Raw genomic sequence first — 21,382 nt, 5'->3', positions numbered from 1 at the left:
GTTACCTCCAGTATATGGACACCATGAAACAGGGCATTTATGTGCTACACTGACACCCTGAAGGCCCAAGAAGCCATGACAACGCTGAAAGGTTTAAAGCCTACAGAAGTATGAAATTATGATAGGAAGGTTTATACAGCCAAAGTTGTGTTTGAGGAAATTTCTATCCTACAATGAAAATCTTAAGTTACACCCAATTTATTTTACTAAGGTACTGAACATATCTTTATTGCATTTTCAACTTTTAACGTTTGTATGGAATAAATTGGTACCACTTCATCATAAAGCACCCTTTTTTATGATCATGGAACAAGTTTTGAGAAACAGGACAGAAAAATCCAATAAATAAATAAAAAACAACACATGCAACAAGTCATAGGCAGAAATACTTAAATTAATTTAATCAGTAATATTTACATACAGGAGCCATCCAACAAACTGTGGAGAGGATACAACATGATTTAAGGAAATACAATTGAAATATATTCTGATTTAATTTTTGATGCCAAAAAGAACCTGAAACACATTCTATATGTATTTCATAAGAAGCAGGTAATATTATGACACAAATCCCTAGAAATTACAATTCTCTGTGTTATTAAATGCGTCAAATTGAATGAATAACAGAACTTCTCAGATTCATCGACACAGAGCCAGAGAATCCAAAAACTCAACATGACAAGTGAACAGTATTCAGAAACTTCTTGGTTATCAAGGTTTAGCAAGTACAATCCAAAAATGCCCTAAAAAAAAAAAAAAAAAAAAAAAAAAAAAAAAGAGCAGAAATCCACAATTTATGCCAAGAGTTTTACCACAACAATGCTTTGCTTTTTTATAAAACCGTAAGATTTTATACTACACAAAATATTTGTATTTTACAACAACATTACTTTAGACAGTAAAATAGGTTTTGATTGAGGTAATTACATCATGGTGTTTGTACAAAATAAAAAATAAAATAGATTTTTATCTGTTTTACCCTAAAAACACAACCACTCAACCAATGCAAGCTTAATGTAGCTGTCACTCATTTTCTGTCTCTATAGGTAGATACAAACCTCCTCAGTGAGACCAACCCTTCATCTAGGACATCCAATACTATTTATTAAGTATCCATTTTATAAAATAAACCCTAAATTAGTTTTGTCAACACACAAATCAGGCTGTACTCTCTAATCTGCCTAGTCTGACTCACCCATGAAAGACCCCTGTGGGAATTCCTTTTGCATGTAGGATCTGACAGCATTAGGGGCTACGCATAAAAACAGTGTCCTGTTACTAAGAGGTTGGCAATATTGAAATATGTTAATAATGATGACATACATAGTTTTGCACTCTGTCTTTGCACGAAAAGTGATAAAACTAGTTTTGTTAGGAATGAAAAAAGAAAACAGAAAACTAAACCTAAGCCCCTTCATACGTGAGGACACTTCTCCCTCGACTTACATGTCTGAAAGTTCACTCCGCACAATCTCCTAGGCCAAATTTTCCAAACATTGTCCACATTTCATATGTGAAACAGGTTCTTTGCCTCTGGCTTCTAATTTTACATTGAGTCAATCATGGCAGGAAGGCTGGACTGTCAACTTCAGAAGGTTACAGAAATGGTCAGAGCCCAGTTTAATCCAACATTGGACAAACGGTTTAGTTTAACTCCCAGTACAAAGCACAAAAAGGTGAGTCAGACCACAAGTGTTCTCCTTTTGTTTAGCAGACCACAGCTATTTTAAGCCAGCCTCATTTGCATTGAGGGGAGACAGGAAGACTTTGTCAGTGTCCAGTATGCATCGAGACTAATGTCACTAGTACAACCAAGGTAAAAAAACAGTCAATGCTGAGCGCTGGACCTTCAAAATCCTCAGGACATGTTCCTTTAAAGGATGGAACTAAAATATCTGGACAGTTTAAGGGTATGATGCAACCTATATTAGGTCTTAATAATTTCAGTAACAAAAAGTCATGATGTTTTTTCCGCCAGGTTTCTTTAAAATTAGATCAAATTACTATTTTTTCACCACACGATAACCTGTAACTGCATCATGACGTACGATTTGGAGAAGATAAACACAGGCATCCATCAATACAGGAAAATGTACCCTGATAATCTGCTTTTAATTTTAACCCTGGTAGTAGCTATATGAGAAATGCATGCAGTGACCACTGACTTTATCCAACTTCAAAAGGACACAATGCCATCAACAGTAGGGAATCTTATTCAAGGCAGTCTGTTTTTTGGAGCCCCTGAACTACAGTACATAGAAATCAATCTCAAACTGGATTCAAGATAGCAAGAGTATGCCTCACTGAAGAGGAGTAGGTGATTCTTACAAGAATCAAGGCACAAATATGAAGATGACCTGATGCACATCACTTATTACACCTCATTAAAAAAACATACTATACTTGCTGGAAATATACTGCTTGAGGAAAACTAATAAAGTGAGTCAGTGATTTATCTTCTTGACTCAAATTCCCTTTTCACCAGAAAAGTTGCTTATTTGAAATTCAAGGGTGCTGTAAGAAAGTTGGAGGATACACAGTGGGTATCCATGGTTCCAGAAGTTAAGTTTGATTTACTCCAACTCCCATAGGGCATTCTGGTAAGAAACATCCAATAACCAAGCTTGAATCCTGTTGCCTGCACTTATAACAGCAGTCTAAAGTTTGTTTGCTTTTGACAAAGTAATAAAATGTGCAGTTAATTGCCCACTAAAATAAGCCAGTGCTTTGTCTGACCCAAAAAAAGAAAAGCGCCTTTACCCATTAGACAGGGTGTGCAAGTTATACAGTATGTTATAGATCACAGGTTAGGTCATTACAGTAAACTTCAGAAAATCATCAGTTAACTGGTTTATATAACTGTAATAAAAATGTAGCATGATATTGAGTAAAGGAGTTCAAGTCATGATAATTGCTATTTTACAGAGTTTGAAAATGTTCCTGGAACAAACTTCGCCCACTTTGCATCTTCGTTCAACACTTCAACAAATAAGCCAAAGTGTCTCTAAAATGCCTGGAATCAAAATTTCAGTACTAATTTATGAATAATAGTTGGTGAAGGTGGTGTACATACAATATAAGTGCCAGGAGAATGTGATCTACACTGGATCTTCCCAGAATTGGTTTATATACTATACTATGCTGAAAGGATTTCCACGGGAACTAAGCCACAACACTGCAGCATTGTTAAACCTAAACTGCTAGACACAAAATTGAATCCATTGATTTTATTATGTTTTATGGTATTGCCACAATAATGCACCAATCAAGATTTCACATACATTTTTGCCACATTATCATTGCCACTCCAACCCTGGTTTTAGAAGACTTTACAACACTATTTCTTTGGCCCAGGTTGAAATACTGTGCCCCAAACAGAGGACTCCCACACAACTTTCAGGAGACTTACTGAAATAATTGGTAGCTTGCTTACACTCAGGGCGATGAATAGTCCTGTCAACCTGACACACTGCAACAACACATGCATTTGTGACATGTTTTATCAACATGCTGGCCATGATCCCTTTGACTGACTTACAGTAGTTTCAACTGGTTTCTATGAATGGAAGATTACTGAGTTAGCTGCAAAATCCTCTTGCTGGGCAGGTATTTACTGAGACACACACATGCACACAGGCTTGTCTCACTATATTTGTGAGTACACTCATTGACATAATGCATTGCCTAACCCATGTCCAAACGCTAAAGCTCACTCTTAACCCTCATATAGCCCTTTGAAACTGTGTGGACAACATAATGTCCTCAAAACAATGGTGTACACATACAGACACAGCTGTCCATTGGTCATCCTTAGTTTAAATCTGCATACCCCTGTGTAGACACCAGCTCCAAGACATCACCAAAATCCGAAGAAACCATGTTGCTTTTTAAACAGGGTTTTTGTGAACGCCTACTTATGCAAAGAAAAAAGTAAAATAATAATAAAATATATGCATAATTGTTCAAAACGGTGAAATATTAATAAAGAATTATCCCATTTTCAACTTTTTCTTATAAGCCCAGAATAGTACTTTTACCTCAGGTTTATTTATAAGGTACTGCATTTCAAAAAAAACTTTGCTGCTGTCATTAGGGACATTGTGATTTTTATGCACAAAGTGTATGTTGTGCATATCCATGAGACATGAGACAGGCATTGACACGGCTTAAGTATTTTACACCCTGGGTGGATTGATTTTAAGTCTCAGACTACACTTAGCTTGATTCACAACACCTTGCATACTGTAGCTTTAATTAAAACTACCCTGTATAATGTCCATTAAAATAGTAGAAAAGTCGGGTCACACCTGTTCACATGTGCTTGAAAATTAACCTTAAGGGGGGTTGAATTCCTAAAAAAATAGCCAATTATATACAATGTATTTAACAGATTTGTTTTCTTTTTTGCTTGGTGACTATAAAGCTGTTTGCTGGTTAAAAATCACCATGGCACATTAAGACTATCATGAGACTGAACTGGCTTCTCCATCTATAGGGTGTGTGTTTATTGAGAACATTAATGTACAAGAAGTAATCCAGGATCAGAGGCCAGCACCACTTCATTACCCAGTACTATCTTGAGCACCTGTAATAGATTCCAAACTGTATCAAAGTTGAATTCAAGTAAATCACAGATTAATTCTAACCAAAATATTGTAATGGGCTAGTTCTATATTTGCTGTCAGTGCCATAGCTTAGGAAGTGCTGAAAAATACTGCTCGAGTGAACTTAGCTGAGAGACATCCCTAACATTTCATCCTCCTTTGTTAAACAACAGACTCCACACCAATCTATGGTTTAAAAAAAAATAAAATAAAGACATTATATATATATACACACACACACACACACACACACACACACACACAATGTGCAGCGACATCCACTGCAGCATTTCTGAATGTCTCACTTTGCAGAAGTCTGGTAATCCAACTGTGAAATATATTGAATTTCCAAACATTATTTTTTTTTTCAGATTTAGCCATGTTTTCAAGCCTTAAATTAAAATCAAGGAAATTTGTGATATCTCAATAGTCAGTTTTTTTGTTTGTGCAAGTGTCTAGACTCATGACAAGGAATAGGTGTTTTCTCTTTACTACTTTACGTTTTAACATCTCTTCTTACGTGGTTCTTACTACGATCGCTAGTTAACCCTGACCATCATATAAACATGGATTTGACCGATAGCTTGTGTGGCCATCTACTAGTTCAAATTGTTTTTCAACAAGGAAACAAATTATGTAGAATTGTTTATTGCTCTTATTTGTCAGTTTTCTTTTCTTTTTTAAACAGAATCTATAATATATGTACAGTATGTGCTTCTCCGGGGATCCAATTTAAAAATAACGAGTTTTTCTGGCACGTTATGTCGAATCGGAGTAAGACATGGAAAGAAAACATTTAGCTCTGCTCTGCTGCCTGTGTGATCGCCAACACACAAATGCTGTGTGTTGTCTGTGTTCAAGCCCTTAGACTAAAAGCCATTAAATGACTTTAAGGCTTCCTTGTTTAATGTATAATAAGTTGATATATAATTGTCTCATCACAAGGCTGTACTGTGACATATTGCATAAATTATCATCATCACCATTATGTTACAGTTACCCATCAAATCTAAATGTCATTAGCATTCTCTGTAATCCTCAATTAGGATTGCACAATACTAATTTATTCCCTGCATGTGTGTCAGACTGACAGAAATCAGAGTGATGAGGACATAAGTGCAAGTCAACACATGTGAGTGTGTGTTATCAGCCCTCAGAAGGGAGTGTGTAGCTGTGTGTACTGCTGTGACGGTGTGGAGGAGCTGGAGGAGGATGTGTTGGGAGTGGAACTGTTAGCCAGACGGGATGAAGGGGAGGAGTCAGACAGCTGCAGCTCCTCCAGTTTCTTCAAGTACTCATCTCTGAGAGCCAACAGCTCCTTGTAGCGTTGCTCCACAGGACTCTGTTGCTGACACAAACACACACACTTACTTTATTGGCAGTACACATACAGTAAAGAGCCCCTGGCACTAACAATTTGCTATTAAGAAAAGGTTGACTATGAGTATGCTATGAGTCTTTGAGCAAGACAACACAATCCAATTAGGTGTCATTTCTATTAAAATTAAGTTTAGAATATTTTTTATAGCCTCATCTTTTGTAGAAATTATCTAAAAAAAAAAATTATATAATTTCTTTACATTAGCATTAAGACAAATGACAATAACCTGTGTATCAAATGTAGCCCAAAACAGGAAGTTTCAGCCTGATGTCACCAAATGGTGGCAATAGACACTCCACCTGTTCACTGTGATATTATACACAGTAAAAAAAAGAAGTCTAAAAAAAATAAAATAAATAAGCTTCCTAATGAATGTAGAAGAATGTCAATGTTGCTTGTTTTTGTCAGACAGGGCCATGGTTAAAGATTAAGTACACTTAACCAGATAATCAATTTGAAACCAAATGAAATAAAAACTTTAGTTTTTATTGGGTATGTTTGTGGGCATGAGAATGAGAATGTATTGGTGTTCTGGTGCAGTTTTAGATCAACTGGATCAACTGCTGCTGCAAAAAGAACCAGAATAACTTCCAGGAAGAACAGGGAAATATCAGTTCAAAGTATTGGGATGCACCCACCATATCCATGGTGGCTCCTGTACACCATTAAAGTAAATCCACCAGTAGGTATTAATGTTGTGGCTTATATTTTATATCTATAATTTGTGTCTAAATATGAATTTATTCTTGAAAATGTTTTTATATTACAGTGGCCATTAGGTACATTAAAATTGTTTTTGTCCCAAAAATAAATAGATAAGTAAGTAATAAGTAATAAAAGACAAAATAATAATCATTTGAAAAAAGGCCCTATGAAAAATAAGGCAATGCCTCGAATTTAAAAAGCCCACATAAAAAAAAACAAAACACAATGCCTCAAATTTTAATAAAAGCTCCCAGAGTTAAACACAGCAAAGTAGTGGAGTGATTAGAGTTGCTGCCTCACAGCTAAAGGGTCCCCGGCAATTTAAGTGGAGTTTGTGCAGTTCAGGCACAGTCCACAAAGTCATGCATGTTAAGTTAATTGGTGACTTTAAATTGCCAGTAGGTGTTTGTGTATTAATGGTTTTTTGTCTATGTATGACTGTCTGTGTTGACCCTGAGGTGATCTATGGTGGACTCCCGCTTCTCCCAAACCCTCTAGTATATTGTACCAAGGTTCCTTCAGCACTTCCCAGAATTCTTTAGACTGTCTTTTATATGTTTATCTATTCAGGATATACCATACTGCCTCTATAACAAACAAGTCTGGACTTTATGGAGGCCAGTCAAAGTGGTTTCTTGGCTACTGTCCTTCCACAAAAGCCATTTCTCATCAAGCTTCTTCAGAGTTTGAAATGATCAACTTGGCATTCAGATGAAGTTGCTGGATGCTGAGCCAGATCCTTGCCTGATTTTATCTGGCCTTTCAAAGTAGAAACCCTGAGAAGTTTCTTTGACAGCTTCCTTGGTTTTCCACTCCTATTTTTATGCAGTTAATTTGATCTCATCTTCACAAGAAAGTTCAAAACATGCTAAGTGTGGGACTTTTTGTATGCTTTTATATAGGCCCATATAGGGGAAAAAGAAAAAAAGATGATGCACTCTTTTGAACTGTACGCTTATTACAAGGTTGATGGTCCCACTCCTCATTATTCTGCAGCATCTATGTTTCCAAAAAGATCACGCACATCCAGATTTGACCTTCGGCCTTGAGATTTGGATTTCTGGAATCTCAGGATCTTTTGATGATATTATATATTGTAGATGGTGGGAAGTCTTCACAATTTTATGCTGAGGAACAGTTGTTCCTTCATTTTTACATGCAGTTTGTCACAGATTGGTGAACATCTGCCCATCTTTACATCTTCTCTGCCTCTGAATTGCTCCTTTTATACACAGTCATGTTGCTGACCTGTTGCCTATTTACCTAATTAGTTGTTTTTTTTTTTCATTTATTTATTTTTTTTAATTTGCACCAACTACTTTTCTAGCCTTTTGTTGCCCATTACATCTTTTTGGAGATGTGTTGCTGCCATCAAATTAAAAATGAGCCAATATTCTTGATCAAAAGGTAAAAATATCTCAGTTTTAACATCTGATATGTTGTTCATGTTCTACTGTGATTAAAATGGGTTGATGTGAATTTCAAATCATTGCATTCAGTTTTTAATTACATTTACACGGTTGTAGTTTTGTCATGTTATTTTCTTAAGACATTTTGAATATGTGCTTGAATATGTTCTAATTTAAAAGAACTCTGAAAGCACTCAAAGCACTGTGATACAACAATGTGTACCAGGTACTTTTTCCCCATTTTTAATTATAGAGAAGTGTTTTTTTTTTTTTTTAAGATGGGCAAAAACATTTTACTGATGTACCTTGGGGCCACCATACTATAGAATTGCCCTAATACTTTTTTGGTTCATTTTAACATTGGCTGATAGTTGACCTACCTGTTGTCGAATGCGTGGGTTCCAGCGGATATAGTAGGTTACCCATAACTCTAGGTGACGCATGCTTGCAACAGGGTAAAGAACCCTGCCAGACTCTGGGGTGTAGAAGGGGTTTAAATAAATCTCCATCTGACTGTTGACCAGAGACCAAAGAGACACAGTCTTCGACCTCACTTCCTGCATAAAGACAGAGTGTAATTGTAAAACTTCTGCACTTGAAACACAGTAAGTCAAAGCATGTTTCTTTGTACTGTATGTTGTATGGTAACTTGAAGGAGGCAATGCGTAATCCCATGTGGTCTTACATGCTGGTCACGTGCGCTCTCGCAATTGTAGAGGAAGGTCCCAAAGCGACAGCTGTAGAGATGATCCAGGATTGTCAGCAGAAGCCGTTCGTTAAACTCAAAGGCTGTAGGAAACTGATAGTATAGGATTGCATGGCTCATTAATCCTTAATGCATTACCCACTCTAATATTTTTACAGCAAAAGTGGTGTTTTATTTGTCAAATAAATAACTAGTGCTTTACATTAATTTCAGTACAATGTGAATATCTACCTATTCCCACCCCGACCCCCTAACAGTCCATGCACAAAAGATTTACTTGCTTTGCGCTGGCTGTTGTGCTCTTAATATAAACCCACTTTTTTGTTACACAGAATCCTATAGTGATTGATCTAGCAAATCATTTGAAAATAAAAAGTTGAAGTTCACTTCCCATAATATCTCGCCTTTACCAGCTACAGAATTTTTTGGGGTCTGCATTAACAATTTAAAACACATTGAGGATTTAAAACACGTTAAACCCACCTGTTTAGTCATTTGCCATACACAGTCAATGAACTGAACAAAGATGGGTGATCTATCTTGATCTGCATGGTTCTTGTCACCATGACCTATCCTCTACACACACACACACACACAAAAATTAAACAAATCATTATTCATAAAATTATTTGATCAGTCAAATAATTCATTTTAATATGGATTCATTTTAAAGCACACAAAGCTGACATAGGTAATTGAAACAGCTGTTAAAAAAATACATATTTTCTATATATTGTGACTATTCTGAAAAACCAAGCAATTCATTGTAAAGTCAGCACCCCCCATACGGCTAGGATGTAACATAACCACATTTTGCCAGATTCAACAGTGAGATTCATATCAGGCTATTTTGATCATATTGTAGAATATTCAACTATTCAGAGTTTCCCCAGTTAAGATATTACTTACGGAGGCAAACTTGTGCCCAAAGCTGACCCATTCCTTCTCGATCAGCACCTAAAACAAGAGAAACATCAAAATAAGTGTAAGCCTAATTTTATTTCCATTTTACCAGAGCCTCTTTTGTTTTTTTAGAAAAGTGTGGGCTGACTTAAAAGATCAATAAAACCTCTGCATACATATAGTTAAGGCTTTGTGTTGTCCACAGTTAGTTAAAATTTAGCAATGGTATATCCATGTTTCCCCTTGTGTTTGACCTGCATCCTTTTATGTCTGGACTGTCTGCAACTAACCTGAAATCCTCGAAGCGTGCGGTAGTGACTGTCCAGCATAAGCATGGCTAGAGAGGATAGCTGAGCAGTTCGGTCCCAGCCATCACTACAGTGAACCACCACGGAGTTTCCACTGGAAACCCTGTCTGCTACTTGGATTGCTCCTGACAACACCAGCTACACATGGGCAAGACATTTAGACAAACCTTTTTAAATGAACATTAAAAAAATGAATAAAATATGTACACCTACACTAATCATTTATTTTTAAACTATATTTTCTTACCTTAACATGTTCTAGCCAGTGTGTAGACTCTAGACTGGACAGCCAATGTGATTCCTCCACATTGGGGTAGACAATATCTTTCAGTTTCTTCAGAGATTCCCTCATCACGTGAATATTCTGGATGTCTAAGAAGATGAGCTCTGCATTTTGGTACTCATCACCTTCATAGCCTCCTCCAGTGGCCTGGGAAATGCAAAGTTGTTAAAAGAAAAAAATTAAATAAGGCAAAGTCAGAGCCAATGCCAATTTAAGCCAATTTAAAGTATCACTCACATGCCTCAAACACAAGAAAAGGGCAGGCTGAGCATTAGGTTTTTTAACTGGTGCAATGTGTTCTTTTCTTCCACTTCTAGTCAGCACACAAGCAGCAGAATTCTGAATCCACTGCATCTGATGTAGAACTTATTTGACTAGAGCAGATAAGAGGCCAATAAAATAGCTCAGCCTTTACAATCTGTCACATGACTTTCTCGACTGATATTTCAGACTGGCGTATGCTGACAGGTGTTGCAGATGACAACTGCTATATACGCTTGCTGTTACTGTCAAACTAACCCGCTGACCCCCGTCAGTGTTCCTTCTATTCTCTAACCTTGTTGGCCACCGCGTTGACACTGGGCCTAGCATCATATATGGTGAGCTTGGTAGTTTCATTTGCCTCCCTGATCAAGTCCAGGTACCGTTCATCATCTTTGTTCCTTTTACCAGACATGCCAACCAGAGGCTGACTGCATCGGACGATCGCTGCCTGGTTCTCCCTGTGGATCCATGATAGAACCTAAGACCAAACATTTAAAGCACAAAGCAATAACTAGTTATTGCATTGGGCAGCTTGATGACACATACCTCATGTTTATGTGATGTGAATTTAAAATAACATATTTTCAAATAAACTTTGCACTGCTTGAACAATCCACAGTGATGTGCTGTGGGTTATTTTCCAAGCTTCAGGAGCATCTTTTAGATAAGCTACTTAATTCACTGAGTAAAGCTTTTTAACATAGAACCTCTTATAAAAAGCCAAATAAAAAATTATTGTGGGTTTGTGTATGGAAGCACTGCACTATTCTGGCCTCAGGCTGTGTACTTTTTCAGATAATTGCTTGTTAGCTAAAGTATATCTCTGAGGGGTAGGTCTCTGAGGCAGTCAGTGGTTCGACCCCCGGTCCCGACTATATGTTGAAGTGTCATTTGACGATGAACCCCTAACAGCCCATTCCCATTCCTAGCTGTCCAAGATCGGTAGAAATTGGGGAGGGTTGTGCCAGGAAGGGCATCCGGCGAAAAAACTGTGCCAACTTAACATGCGGACAATGATCCTCTGTGGTGACCCTGAACTCATGGGATAAGCCGAAAGGTCTGTGGTTTGTCTTACAAGGCCGACCAAATGGCATATAATTAGCTCATGGTTAACTGCCTGCTGTAAAGGCCATGGCACACAAAGTTGAAGTCAAAGAACTAGGGCTTCACCTCTGTCTAGTGGTCCCTAAACACACTGGATTCACAAAACACTCACGGGAATGTAGTGCTTCACATCTGTACTCGTGTTAGAGGAAGATAAAGTTAAATACCTGGGACTGTGCACAAAGTGTAAACAAAGCAGTGTTAGCTGCTTTTTCACACTACATCTACGCTATATTGCCAAAAGTATTCGCTCACCTGCCTTTAGACCCATATGAACTTTAGTGACATCACATTCTTAATCCATAGGGTTTAGTATGACGTTGGCCCTTTGCAGCTATAACAGCTTCACATCTTCTGGGAAGGTTTTCCACAAGGTTTAGGAGTGTGTTTATGAAATACATAATACACAGTGATCGCAGTCTTTGCTCTAATTCATCCCAAAGGTGTTTTATCCGGTTGAGGTCAGGATTCTGTGCAGGTCAGTCAAGTTCTTCCACCGCAATCTCGCTCATCCATGTCTTTATGGACCTCTGTGCACCTGAATTTGTTTATTTGGATGGGTGAGCGAATACTTTTGGCAATGTAGTGTATTTTCAAACCAGTCTTGCTAACTACAGATGATGCATAACTATTTCTTATCAAGGGAAGTGACCATAATTTATTTTGAGCCATTTTAATGTGATGTATATTTTTAAATATCAAAACTCAGAGTCAATATCTTTATTTCTATTAGTTTCATTGTTTTTTTTATTACTTTTGTCAGTTTTCAAGTCTTTTAAGAGATAATTCCATGGAAGAGTGCCAACACATCTGCATATGTGCCTGTGCAAGCTGAGCTTCAGCCGAGCCGCAGCCTGTTGCAGTTGCTCTCCTTGTTTTGGTGTATTTCTTTTCATTTTATTCTTCCTTTTCCTATTTCTTAGTATAGTTAAGTACCAAGTTTGCTGTGTCAAGCTTATCCTCTCTAACCAAGCAGATGGAGGGAGTTTTTATCGTGATTTTTCGGTGAACTTTTTCCTTCTTCATGCTGTGACCACCTCAAAGCAGCTGTTTAGAGCTAGAGCTGGCTCATTAGTTTAAAGTTGGGAACAGCTTATTGACCTGCAGCAGACCGGCAACCTGAATTTAAGTTTCATTCAGACTTTAAACATCCCGGAAGAAATGAGGAGGAAAACAGCAAGAGGTAGCTGTTAAAAAGAAAGCAGTCGAGTGAGGGTGAGAAAATTCAAGTTGCATCTCCCCTCTCTCATTCTTGGCAACGTGAGGTCTTTAGAGAACAAGGTGGAGGAGTTGACGAGCTGCACTGGTAAGGAAGGAAAATATCTTTCAATAGTGTAGTCTAATGTGTTTCCTGGAGACATGGCTGCAGGACAGTATGTCTGACACATGCAGCAGTACTAACGGCTTTTTAAATGCGACTGTGGCGCAGGAAGGTAGAGCGGTTGTCCACCAATCTCACAGTTGTTGGTTCAATCCCTGACTCCTCTGGTCACATGTTGAAGTGTCCTTGAGCAAGACACTGAACCCCAACTTAGTTGCTCCCGGTGAATGTTGGCCAGCTGCATAGCAGCTCCCCCATCGGTGTATGAATGTGTGTGTGATTGTGAGTGTGAATGGGTGAATAAGAAGCAGTGTAAAGCGCTTTGAGTGCCAATAGGTAGAAAAGCGCTATATAAGTGCAGACCATTTACCATACATCAAAAACAGGTGGTTTCATACTGGTCATGTTTTCGGGAAAGAAAGTCATCGAACTGCTGGCGGTGGGACCATACTGCAAGCCATCTGTATTTCTCCCATTTCCATTGCGGAAGGCGCATGTGACATACACTCGGTCACAGCCAAGGTCCATCCCACACATCCTTCTGTCCTTTTTATGATTTCCATTGACATCAATCAAGCAACCCTCACCAAGAACCTCCACACCTTCAAACAGTATGTGGATTGTCAGATCTGGGGGGAAAAGATGCTGGACCTGATGTTTTCAAGAGTTTTAAGAGCCCTACAGCTCCTGTGCGCTCGTCCCCCTGAGCAGGTCGGAGCACAACATGATCCACTTCCTCCCTGTAAACAAGTCTGTGGTTCAAAGGCAGCCTCCCACCACCAAAACAGTCTGCGGGAGCCACAAATGCCCTGCAGGGATGTTTTGGGGCCAACGATTGGTAGACACTCTGTGAGACACATGGTACGGATATTAATAGACTTACACACTGCATTACAGATTACATCAACTTCACGTGTTGACATGTGTACCAACACAAACTATCCACTGCTTCCTAAACAACAGGCCATGGGTCACCAAAGATATTAAAGCAATCCTGAATGAAAAGAAATCAGCATTCAGGTTGTTGACAGGGAAGTAGTGAGGGAAGACCAGAGACGGCTGTCTGCAAAAATCAAAGAGGGGAAGGTGAACAGAGGCTCCAACAGAAGTATACCAGAGCAGTTTGGAGTGGCATGAAAAGCATCACTGAATATTAGACCAGTAGCCAGAGGATCGAGGTAAGTGTGGAAAGGGGGAATGATTTTACACCTTTTTCAATTGATTTGATGTTGTGCCTCATATTCCCCCCCAGGGAGCTTCACTACAGCTGCCCACGTCTCACCCCAGCATAATTCAGACACCAATCCTGTCTCTCCAGTATTGACCATCTCTGCAGAGCAGGTAAGGAGCTATACAAGCTTCATTTCACAAAGGCTGGGAGAGGTCCTGAAAGAGTCAGCCCCAGGGTACTAAAAGCCTTTGGGTCTTCAGGTACAACTACAAGTCCTGCGTTGTCCTCCCATGTGTTCTGTTGACTGTGCGGTTGTAGGATGTATACAGGGTGGAGATATTACAGACCAATGGTCAGGTGTGGACTTCTGTTAACTGGTGCGAGCACAATCATATCCAGCTCAACACCAGTAAAACAAAGGAACTAGTGGTGGACCTCAGAACAAGCACCAAACTAGGACAGGAGATAGACTCAACAAGTAAGGGCTGTTTGAAATTTGTTTGTTGGTTTCAGATGTAGCTGAGTTTTGGTCATTTCTCCTGAGTGTGCTGAGTGTCTGTTTTAATAGAGTTAAAAATCTAGGTAGAGAGTTTTCCTCTTTGTGTGAAGTGGATATTGGTGGTAGTTTCAGCTTATTAATTCACAGAGCGTTCACACCTTTGACCTAACGAAAGGCACACAAATTAGTTTGGTTTCAACGAAGGGGTGGTTTCAGCTGTAGCCAATTAAGACCATATATAAGGCACCTGTTGGGTTGGAGCATCAGCCCTTGTGTTGAGGCCTCCTTGAGTGTAGACTGACTGTGTAAAAACTAGCGAATCTGCTTGCATGAGTCCACCAAGTGAGGACATTAAAACTGCACTTTACTTCTGTTTCTCTACTTTGCTTCACATTAACACTTTCAGTCTTTTTCTTTGTTTTACCATTTGCTTTTTTAGCAGATCCCTGTTCTCCTCCGTAGACGCAGGACATGGTGTCCTACTAGAAGATGTCATGTTTCCCACCTGCAGACTCTCACCTGGACCACTTTGTGTCCGGCCTCTTTTTCTCTTGCCCTGTGTAACAGCCAGTCTGCAGTGAACAAGGCTGACTTCATTCCAGCTTTTGCTACACAGTCAGCTGTTCACCTACTTGCACTTACAGAAAACTGGATCACCACAGAACACGGCCACCGCACCTGCATTCTCCACCAATTTCTTCTTCTCTCACACTCTTCGCTCATCAGGTCAGGGGTGGAACTTCTCATCAATGACACCTGGAAGTTTTCTCCAACAGCACCCCTCAAAAATCTGTCATCTCTGTAATATCATGCCATTAGGATCACAGCAGCGATTACAGTCCAGGTGATTGTGATATATCGACCATCGGGCAGCTGGGGAACTTCTCTCACTCCTCTCATCCATCTCATCCAATCCCTTCCATTCTCCTTCAAGCAGTTGCACCCACACTAGAGCCAGCTATTACACAAATCATCAACACATCTCTCACAAGAGGCACTTTTCTTGCCTCATTTAAGCAGGCCCAGATTACCCCACTGCTCAAGAACGCTTCTCTTGATCTCTCTGTTGTGGAGAATTACCAACCTGTCTCCCTTCTTCCATTTCTGGCCAAGACAATGGAACGAGCATTCTTCAAGCAACTCTCAGAGTTGCTTTCCAAGAATAACTTGCTTACCTTGTCTTCCCAGCCAGACCTTCGACACACCTTCGGCCGGAAACCTGGGGCTTTAACCACATCTTTAACCATATCTCCTCAGTGTCTAGGGCATGCAGACTTGCCCTCTACACGATCAGGAAGATCATACCCTACCTCACGGAATATACAACCCAACTCATTGTACAGGCGCTGGTCATATCTCATCTTGATTAATTAAAAGCTTTGTTAATGGGGTTACCGGTATGCACAAATCAAACCCTTGCAGATGATCCAAAACGCCAATAAGGATTCATGTCACACCACTCTTCAGATCTCTAAACTGGCTTCCTGTAGCTGCTCGCATCAGGTTCAAAGCTCTGTCTCTTGCCTACAGGGTGATCACCTCAACAGGTCCTGCTTACCTCAACTCCCTCTTTCAGGTCTACAATCCCTCCCATCTTCTGCGGTCTGCCAAAGAACAATGTCTAGTGGTCCCAGCACCACACCAAGCAAAACTCTTCAATGATCCCACGATGATGGAAAGAGCTACCAAACTCTTCACGCCAAGCAAACTCACTCGCAATATTCAAAAAACTGCTGAAAACAGAACTCTTCTGCATTTTCCTATGCACTTAAACCTATAAAAAAAGTGTTCTTTCTTGCACTTGCATCTCATGAAATGTGAACACTTCTCTAATACAACTTTGTTCTTACTATGAATGTTTTATGAGTCCATGGTAGCCAGTTTAATCTTTTATGCTGCGGTTTGCTGGGGCAGCAATATAACCATGACAGACAGTAATAGACTGAATAAACTAATAAGGAAAACTGGTTCTGTTCTAGGTTTAAATGGTCAAACTATTATTTAGGTAATTAACTTTAAAATAAAATCAATAATTATATACTATACTTCTATAACTATATAGTAGTGTGTATTTGTTTATTTGTCTGTGGTTTCTACTTGGTTTGGTGCTTTTTCTTTCTTTTCTACTTTTCCAACAGAGAGCAGCTTTGACAACACTATTTCCTATGGGATCAATAAAGTTCTTTCAGTCTTTGAATCTGAATCTTGAATATCTGTATATTCATACCAAAACAAAAAAGTTATTTTTGATATGGATCAGGCCTGTGCTTACCGGTATGCGTGCTCTTGACCTGAAAGCAGCCACTCTTCTGAGGTCCTCCTCTTTACTTTTATAGGGTACAGCCAGTACAGTGGGGTAGGTGTCACAGAGCTCATAGTTCTTATTTATGAATGTAATACGCCACTTGTTATTAGGTAAACCCTACAAAAGAAAAATTATCGTCATGAGATACTGATTAAAACACTGGTGTTCTTCCTGCTTTATCAAAAAGCAGCAGCAGTATTATAATGTGGTAGTAAAGATGTAATGCTGCACTTCTCCTGCTTACCTGTCGTCTGAACTCCTCCACAGGCTTATAGACATTCCAGCCATTTTCTTCATACTTCTCCTGAGTCACATATGCAAACAGAGGCTAGAAAGAATGGGGAGACAGACAAACATATGCGCACATGCACACACACGCACACAGACAGACACACACTCTTTTTTATTCAAGAATAAGCATTTTATAAACATGGTTCTACATCTTACTGATGCTTTAACCAGGATTTCATGTGCATCCAAGCCTGGATGTGATTCAATAGTAATTCAACAAAGGAGTTCTACTTAGCAAATGACCAGGAAAGCAGATGCCTCAAGTAACTGACACTTTGCAATGGTATACAAGACACATTTAACATGCAGGAGCTTTAAACATGTTTAAAAGATAAACCTGTACCACTATAATCATGTTTGATTACTGTAGTAGCAAGAAGGCTTTACACTGTCTATACATACACATACATACATTTAGGATGTAAGATATGCAAATATAGTGTAGCTATCATATAGAGAGGGAGCAGTGTTTTATAAGTGAAGGATCCCAGCAGAAATAAATGTCCTTTAAATGAAATTTGCTGCTATAAATACTCATATACAAGGTTTCACAAGTGGACTAATGTTTACAATTCTATAATGTGAAGTCCATAAAAATAATGTTAGTCGTGCTTTAAAATTGCTTTATGCTCTTTGTAGTTTGTTCTAAAATCACAATAACATTAGTGTCATCTGAATTTTCATTGCCCAGCCTAAAACATTAAGTGTTGCTTTTATCAAGATCATCAAAAAAATACATAAAAAGACATTAGTCAACAGATGGCAGTAGAAGTCAGAAGCTGACTTACCAGACTATGTGAAAGTGGGAATGCATATTTGAAGAGGAGGTCAAAAATATCTCGTCGGCTGTGACCCTCCTGCTTCAATGCAAATCTCAAGTTCCTCATGTCCTGACAACAAAAAAGATCAGCATCTTTACTATTAAATACATATACAGTCATGGCCAAAAATATCAGGATCCTTGCAATTCTGTCAGAAAATGCAACCATTCTCTCAGAAAATTGTTCAAATTGCAAATGTTTTAGTATTCACGGGCTTATTATTTTTGTTTGCCCTGGAACACCACAAAAAAAAACTGAAAAAAAGTCAAACATGAGAAAAATTCACACAGAACTCAAAAATAGACTGGACAAAATTATTGGTACCTTGTAAAAATTGTAAGAAATAATTGCTTTTCAAACATAGCTCCTGTAATTTGTATTTAGACACACCTGTGGCAAGTAACAGGTGTGGGCAATATAGTAATCACACGCGCAACCAGTGAAAATGGAAAAAAGTTGACTGTGTGAATGCTATCATGAAAACTGATGATGACCAAAGAATTTTTGGGCGCAACTTTAATGGCCAGTGTCAGAAAGCTGCGTCTTTATTTTGTCTATTTCATAAAAAGAGAGAGAGAGAGAGAGCTCACAGCTTTCATCATCTGCTCCATGAGAGCTAGCCTTTCCCCGTCATGTTTTTCCGGGGATCAAAGTCAGCAAAATTCGCATCGCATTAGTTTCTTGTTTTCAGATGCCATTGGAGAAAAAATTAAAAAATATAAAAAAATTCGAAACGCTAAAGTGGTTATAGGAATGACTGTTTTACATCCCACTGGTGAAATCCAAATGCATTTAGTAGCTTGATAAGTGTTAATGTCAAGCAGTTAGGAAGAACTGCACATATTATGCTACTAATAGAACAGAACTGACTTTGTTTAACACATACCTTGCATGTGATGTCCAGGCCATAAGAGTTTTCTCCTCTGCTTGATGCTCCACCCATCTTCTCTACTCGATTGATGGCACCCAGAGGAACATCCAATGTCAGTGCCACTTCCTTCAACAGAGTCAGCAGCATTTTATTACACAGTATCACACACAGCACACATGGCACAAAACAAAATCAAGTGCTATAAAAGTGTTTTGCCCAAAGACAACTTGTTCCACAGTTGACATAACCTCAGATTGGGGAAATGGTCCCCAGTTTGGGTTGGCTGTCATTTTTCACAATGACAATAACCCAAAACATTACACCAAAATATTGCTAGTGTCTTTTGAACTGTCCCTGAGAGGCCAAACTCAAGACTCAATCTGCTCTTACTCAAGACTCAATCTGCTCTTGGTGAGCATCAGGATCTGCTTGGATCTTTTTCCTCAGAGTCACCAATGTAAAGACGGAATACTACCAGGTGAAGCTCAGCAACACTACGGAGGTTAGAAAGCTGTTCTCCACTTTCAAATCACTCATCTACCCACCTCCGCCATCCTCCTCTCTCACTGCTGAAGACTTCAGCAGCTTCTTTACTAACAAGGTGGCAGCCATCAGCTCACAGTTCTCTCCACTGTGACACTGTGAACCATCAGATCCTTTTGTCCACACTGTCTGACTTGGGTGTCACTAGATCAGCTCTAGCCTGGCTTCAGTCTTACCTCTAGGGATGGACCTTCAAGGTATCCTGTGCCACAGGGGTTCAGTTCTTGGTCCTCTTCTTTTTTCTGTCTATACTACATCCCTTGTTTCTATCATCAGCCCGCATGTTCTTTCCTATCACTGTTATGCTGATGACACACAGCTCTTTCTGTCTTTTCCACCGGACGACTCCACTGTCTCATTGTGCATTTCTGCCTGGATGAGAGAGAGACATCTTCAGCTCAACCTTTTCAAGACCAAAGTCCTTGTCTTCCCAGCCAGACATTCGACACAACACAATGTCTGCATCAACGTTGGATCTACAGAGATTGTCCCCACTAAGTCGGCCCGAAATCGACGAACAACTGAGCTTTAAGGACCACATCTCCTCAGTATGGTAAATAGTTGCTTATATAGCGCTTTTATCCAAAGCGCTTTACAATGTTGAATCGTTCCCATTGACCAATTCACACACACACACTCACACACAGATGGGGATGGCTGCCACACAAGGTGCTCACCTAACCCACCGAGAGTACCTTGGGGTTCAGTGTCTTGCCCAAGGACACTTCGACATGTAGCCGGGAGCGGGGATCGAACAACTGGTCCATGGTCAAATGCCTTACCAACTGAGCTACAGCTGCCCAAGCAGTCTCTAGGGCATGCAGATTTGCCTTCTAAAACTTCAGAAAGATCAGACTCTACCTCAAGGAAAATACAACCAAACTCATTGTACAGGTGAAGGTCATATCTTGTCTTGATTACTGCAATGCTCTGTTAATTAGGTTACCAGTATGCACAATCACATCCTTGCAGATGATCCAAAATGCAGCAGCATGCCTCATTTTTAATCAGCCAAAAAGGGTCACACCACTGTTCAGATCTCAAGACTGGCTTCCAGTAACTGCTTGCATCAAGTTCAAAGCTCTGTCTCTTGCCTAGAGGTTGATCACCTCTACAGGTCCTGCTTACCTCAACTCCCTCTTTCAGGTTTACAATCCCTCCCGTCTTCTCTGGTCTGCCAACGAACAATGTCTAGTGGTCCCAGCACCGCACCAAGCAAAACTCCTCAGCGCAATGATCCCACGATGGTGGAAAGAGCTACCAAACTCATATTGTAGACCTCCCTCTTTAAGGTCTACAATCCCTCCCATCTTCTGCGGTCTGCCAACAAATGATCCCACAATGGTGAAACCAAGTCACCAACAATCTTCTCATGGCCTCAGATAATGGGCTCATCTCTATACTTGTTCTGTTAGATCTTAGTGCTGCATTTGATACTATTGATCATAACATTTTATTACAGAGACTGGAACATGAAATTGGGATTAAAGGAACTGCACTAGGTTGGTTTAAATCTTTCCAACCATATTGTTACTCTAGATGGCATAAGTCTGGCCTCCAGTACTACTCCAAGGAACCTTGGAGTTATTTTTGATCAGGATCTGTCTTTTAACGCACATATAAAACAAATCTCTAGAACAGCCTTCTTCCACTTACGGAACATTGCCAAAATTAGGAGCATCCTGTCTCAAAGTGATGCCGAAAAACTGGTCCATGCATTTGTTACCTCTAGGTTGGACTACTGTAATTCCCTACTTTCAGGATGCCCCAGTAACTCCCTAAAGAGCCTGCAATTAATCCAAAATGCTGCAGCAAGAGTGCTGACTGGAACTAGCAAGAGAGATCATATTTCACCTTCACTAGCTTCTCTCCATTGGCTTCCCATTAAATTTA

The 21,382-nt window shown here is 39.4% G+C and overlaps 1 protein-coding gene across 3 annotated transcripts in view; it reads right to left on the bottom strand.

Moving 5' to 3' along the window:
* Positions 1 to 373: 373 nt before the first annotated feature.
* Positions 374 to 21,382, bottom strand: part of mtm1 (myotubularin 1) — a 30,350-nt gene continuing 9,341 nt past the window's right edge. For 2 of the 3 annotated variants that reach the window (XM_067524924.1, XM_067524923.1), the window contains 12 exons: positions 18,962 to 19,072; positions 18,043 to 18,144; positions 17,208 to 17,291; positions 16,931 to 17,080; positions 10,856 to 11,041; positions 10,264 to 10,446; positions 9,999 to 10,154; positions 9,715 to 9,762; positions 9,289 to 9,381; positions 8,785 to 8,898; positions 8,480 to 8,656; positions 374 to 5,952 (listed from right to left, as the gene is read on the bottom strand). In XM_067524924.1, the coding sequence (XP_067381025.1) occupies positions 5,758 to 5,952; positions 8,480 to 8,656; positions 8,785 to 8,898; positions 9,289 to 9,381; positions 9,715 to 9,762; positions 9,999 to 10,154; positions 10,264 to 10,446; positions 10,856 to 11,041; positions 16,931 to 17,080; positions 17,208 to 17,291; positions 18,043 to 18,144; positions 18,962 to 19,072 (1,599 nt within the window). In that variant the 3' untranslated portion in view covers positions 374 to 5,757. The remainder of the gene's footprint in view (positions 5,953 to 8,479; positions 8,657 to 8,784; positions 8,899 to 9,288; positions 9,382 to 9,714; positions 9,763 to 9,998; positions 10,155 to 10,263; positions 10,447 to 10,855; positions 11,042 to 16,930; positions 17,081 to 17,207; positions 17,292 to 18,042; positions 18,145 to 18,961; positions 19,073 to 21,382) is intronic. The other variant, XM_067524925.1, reaches the window with a different exon arrangement.

The sequence above is a fragment of the Channa argus genome, chromosome 12, assembly GCF_033026475.1.
Source record: "Channa argus isolate prfri chromosome 12, Channa argus male v1.0, whole genome shotgun sequence".
In the NCBI taxonomy this organism is placed as follows: Eukaryota; Metazoa; Chordata; class Actinopteri; order Anabantiformes; family Channidae; genus Channa; species Channa argus.
The sequence above is the reverse complement of the archived record's forward strand: the minus strand, read 5'-3'. Positions and strand labels throughout refer to the sequence as shown.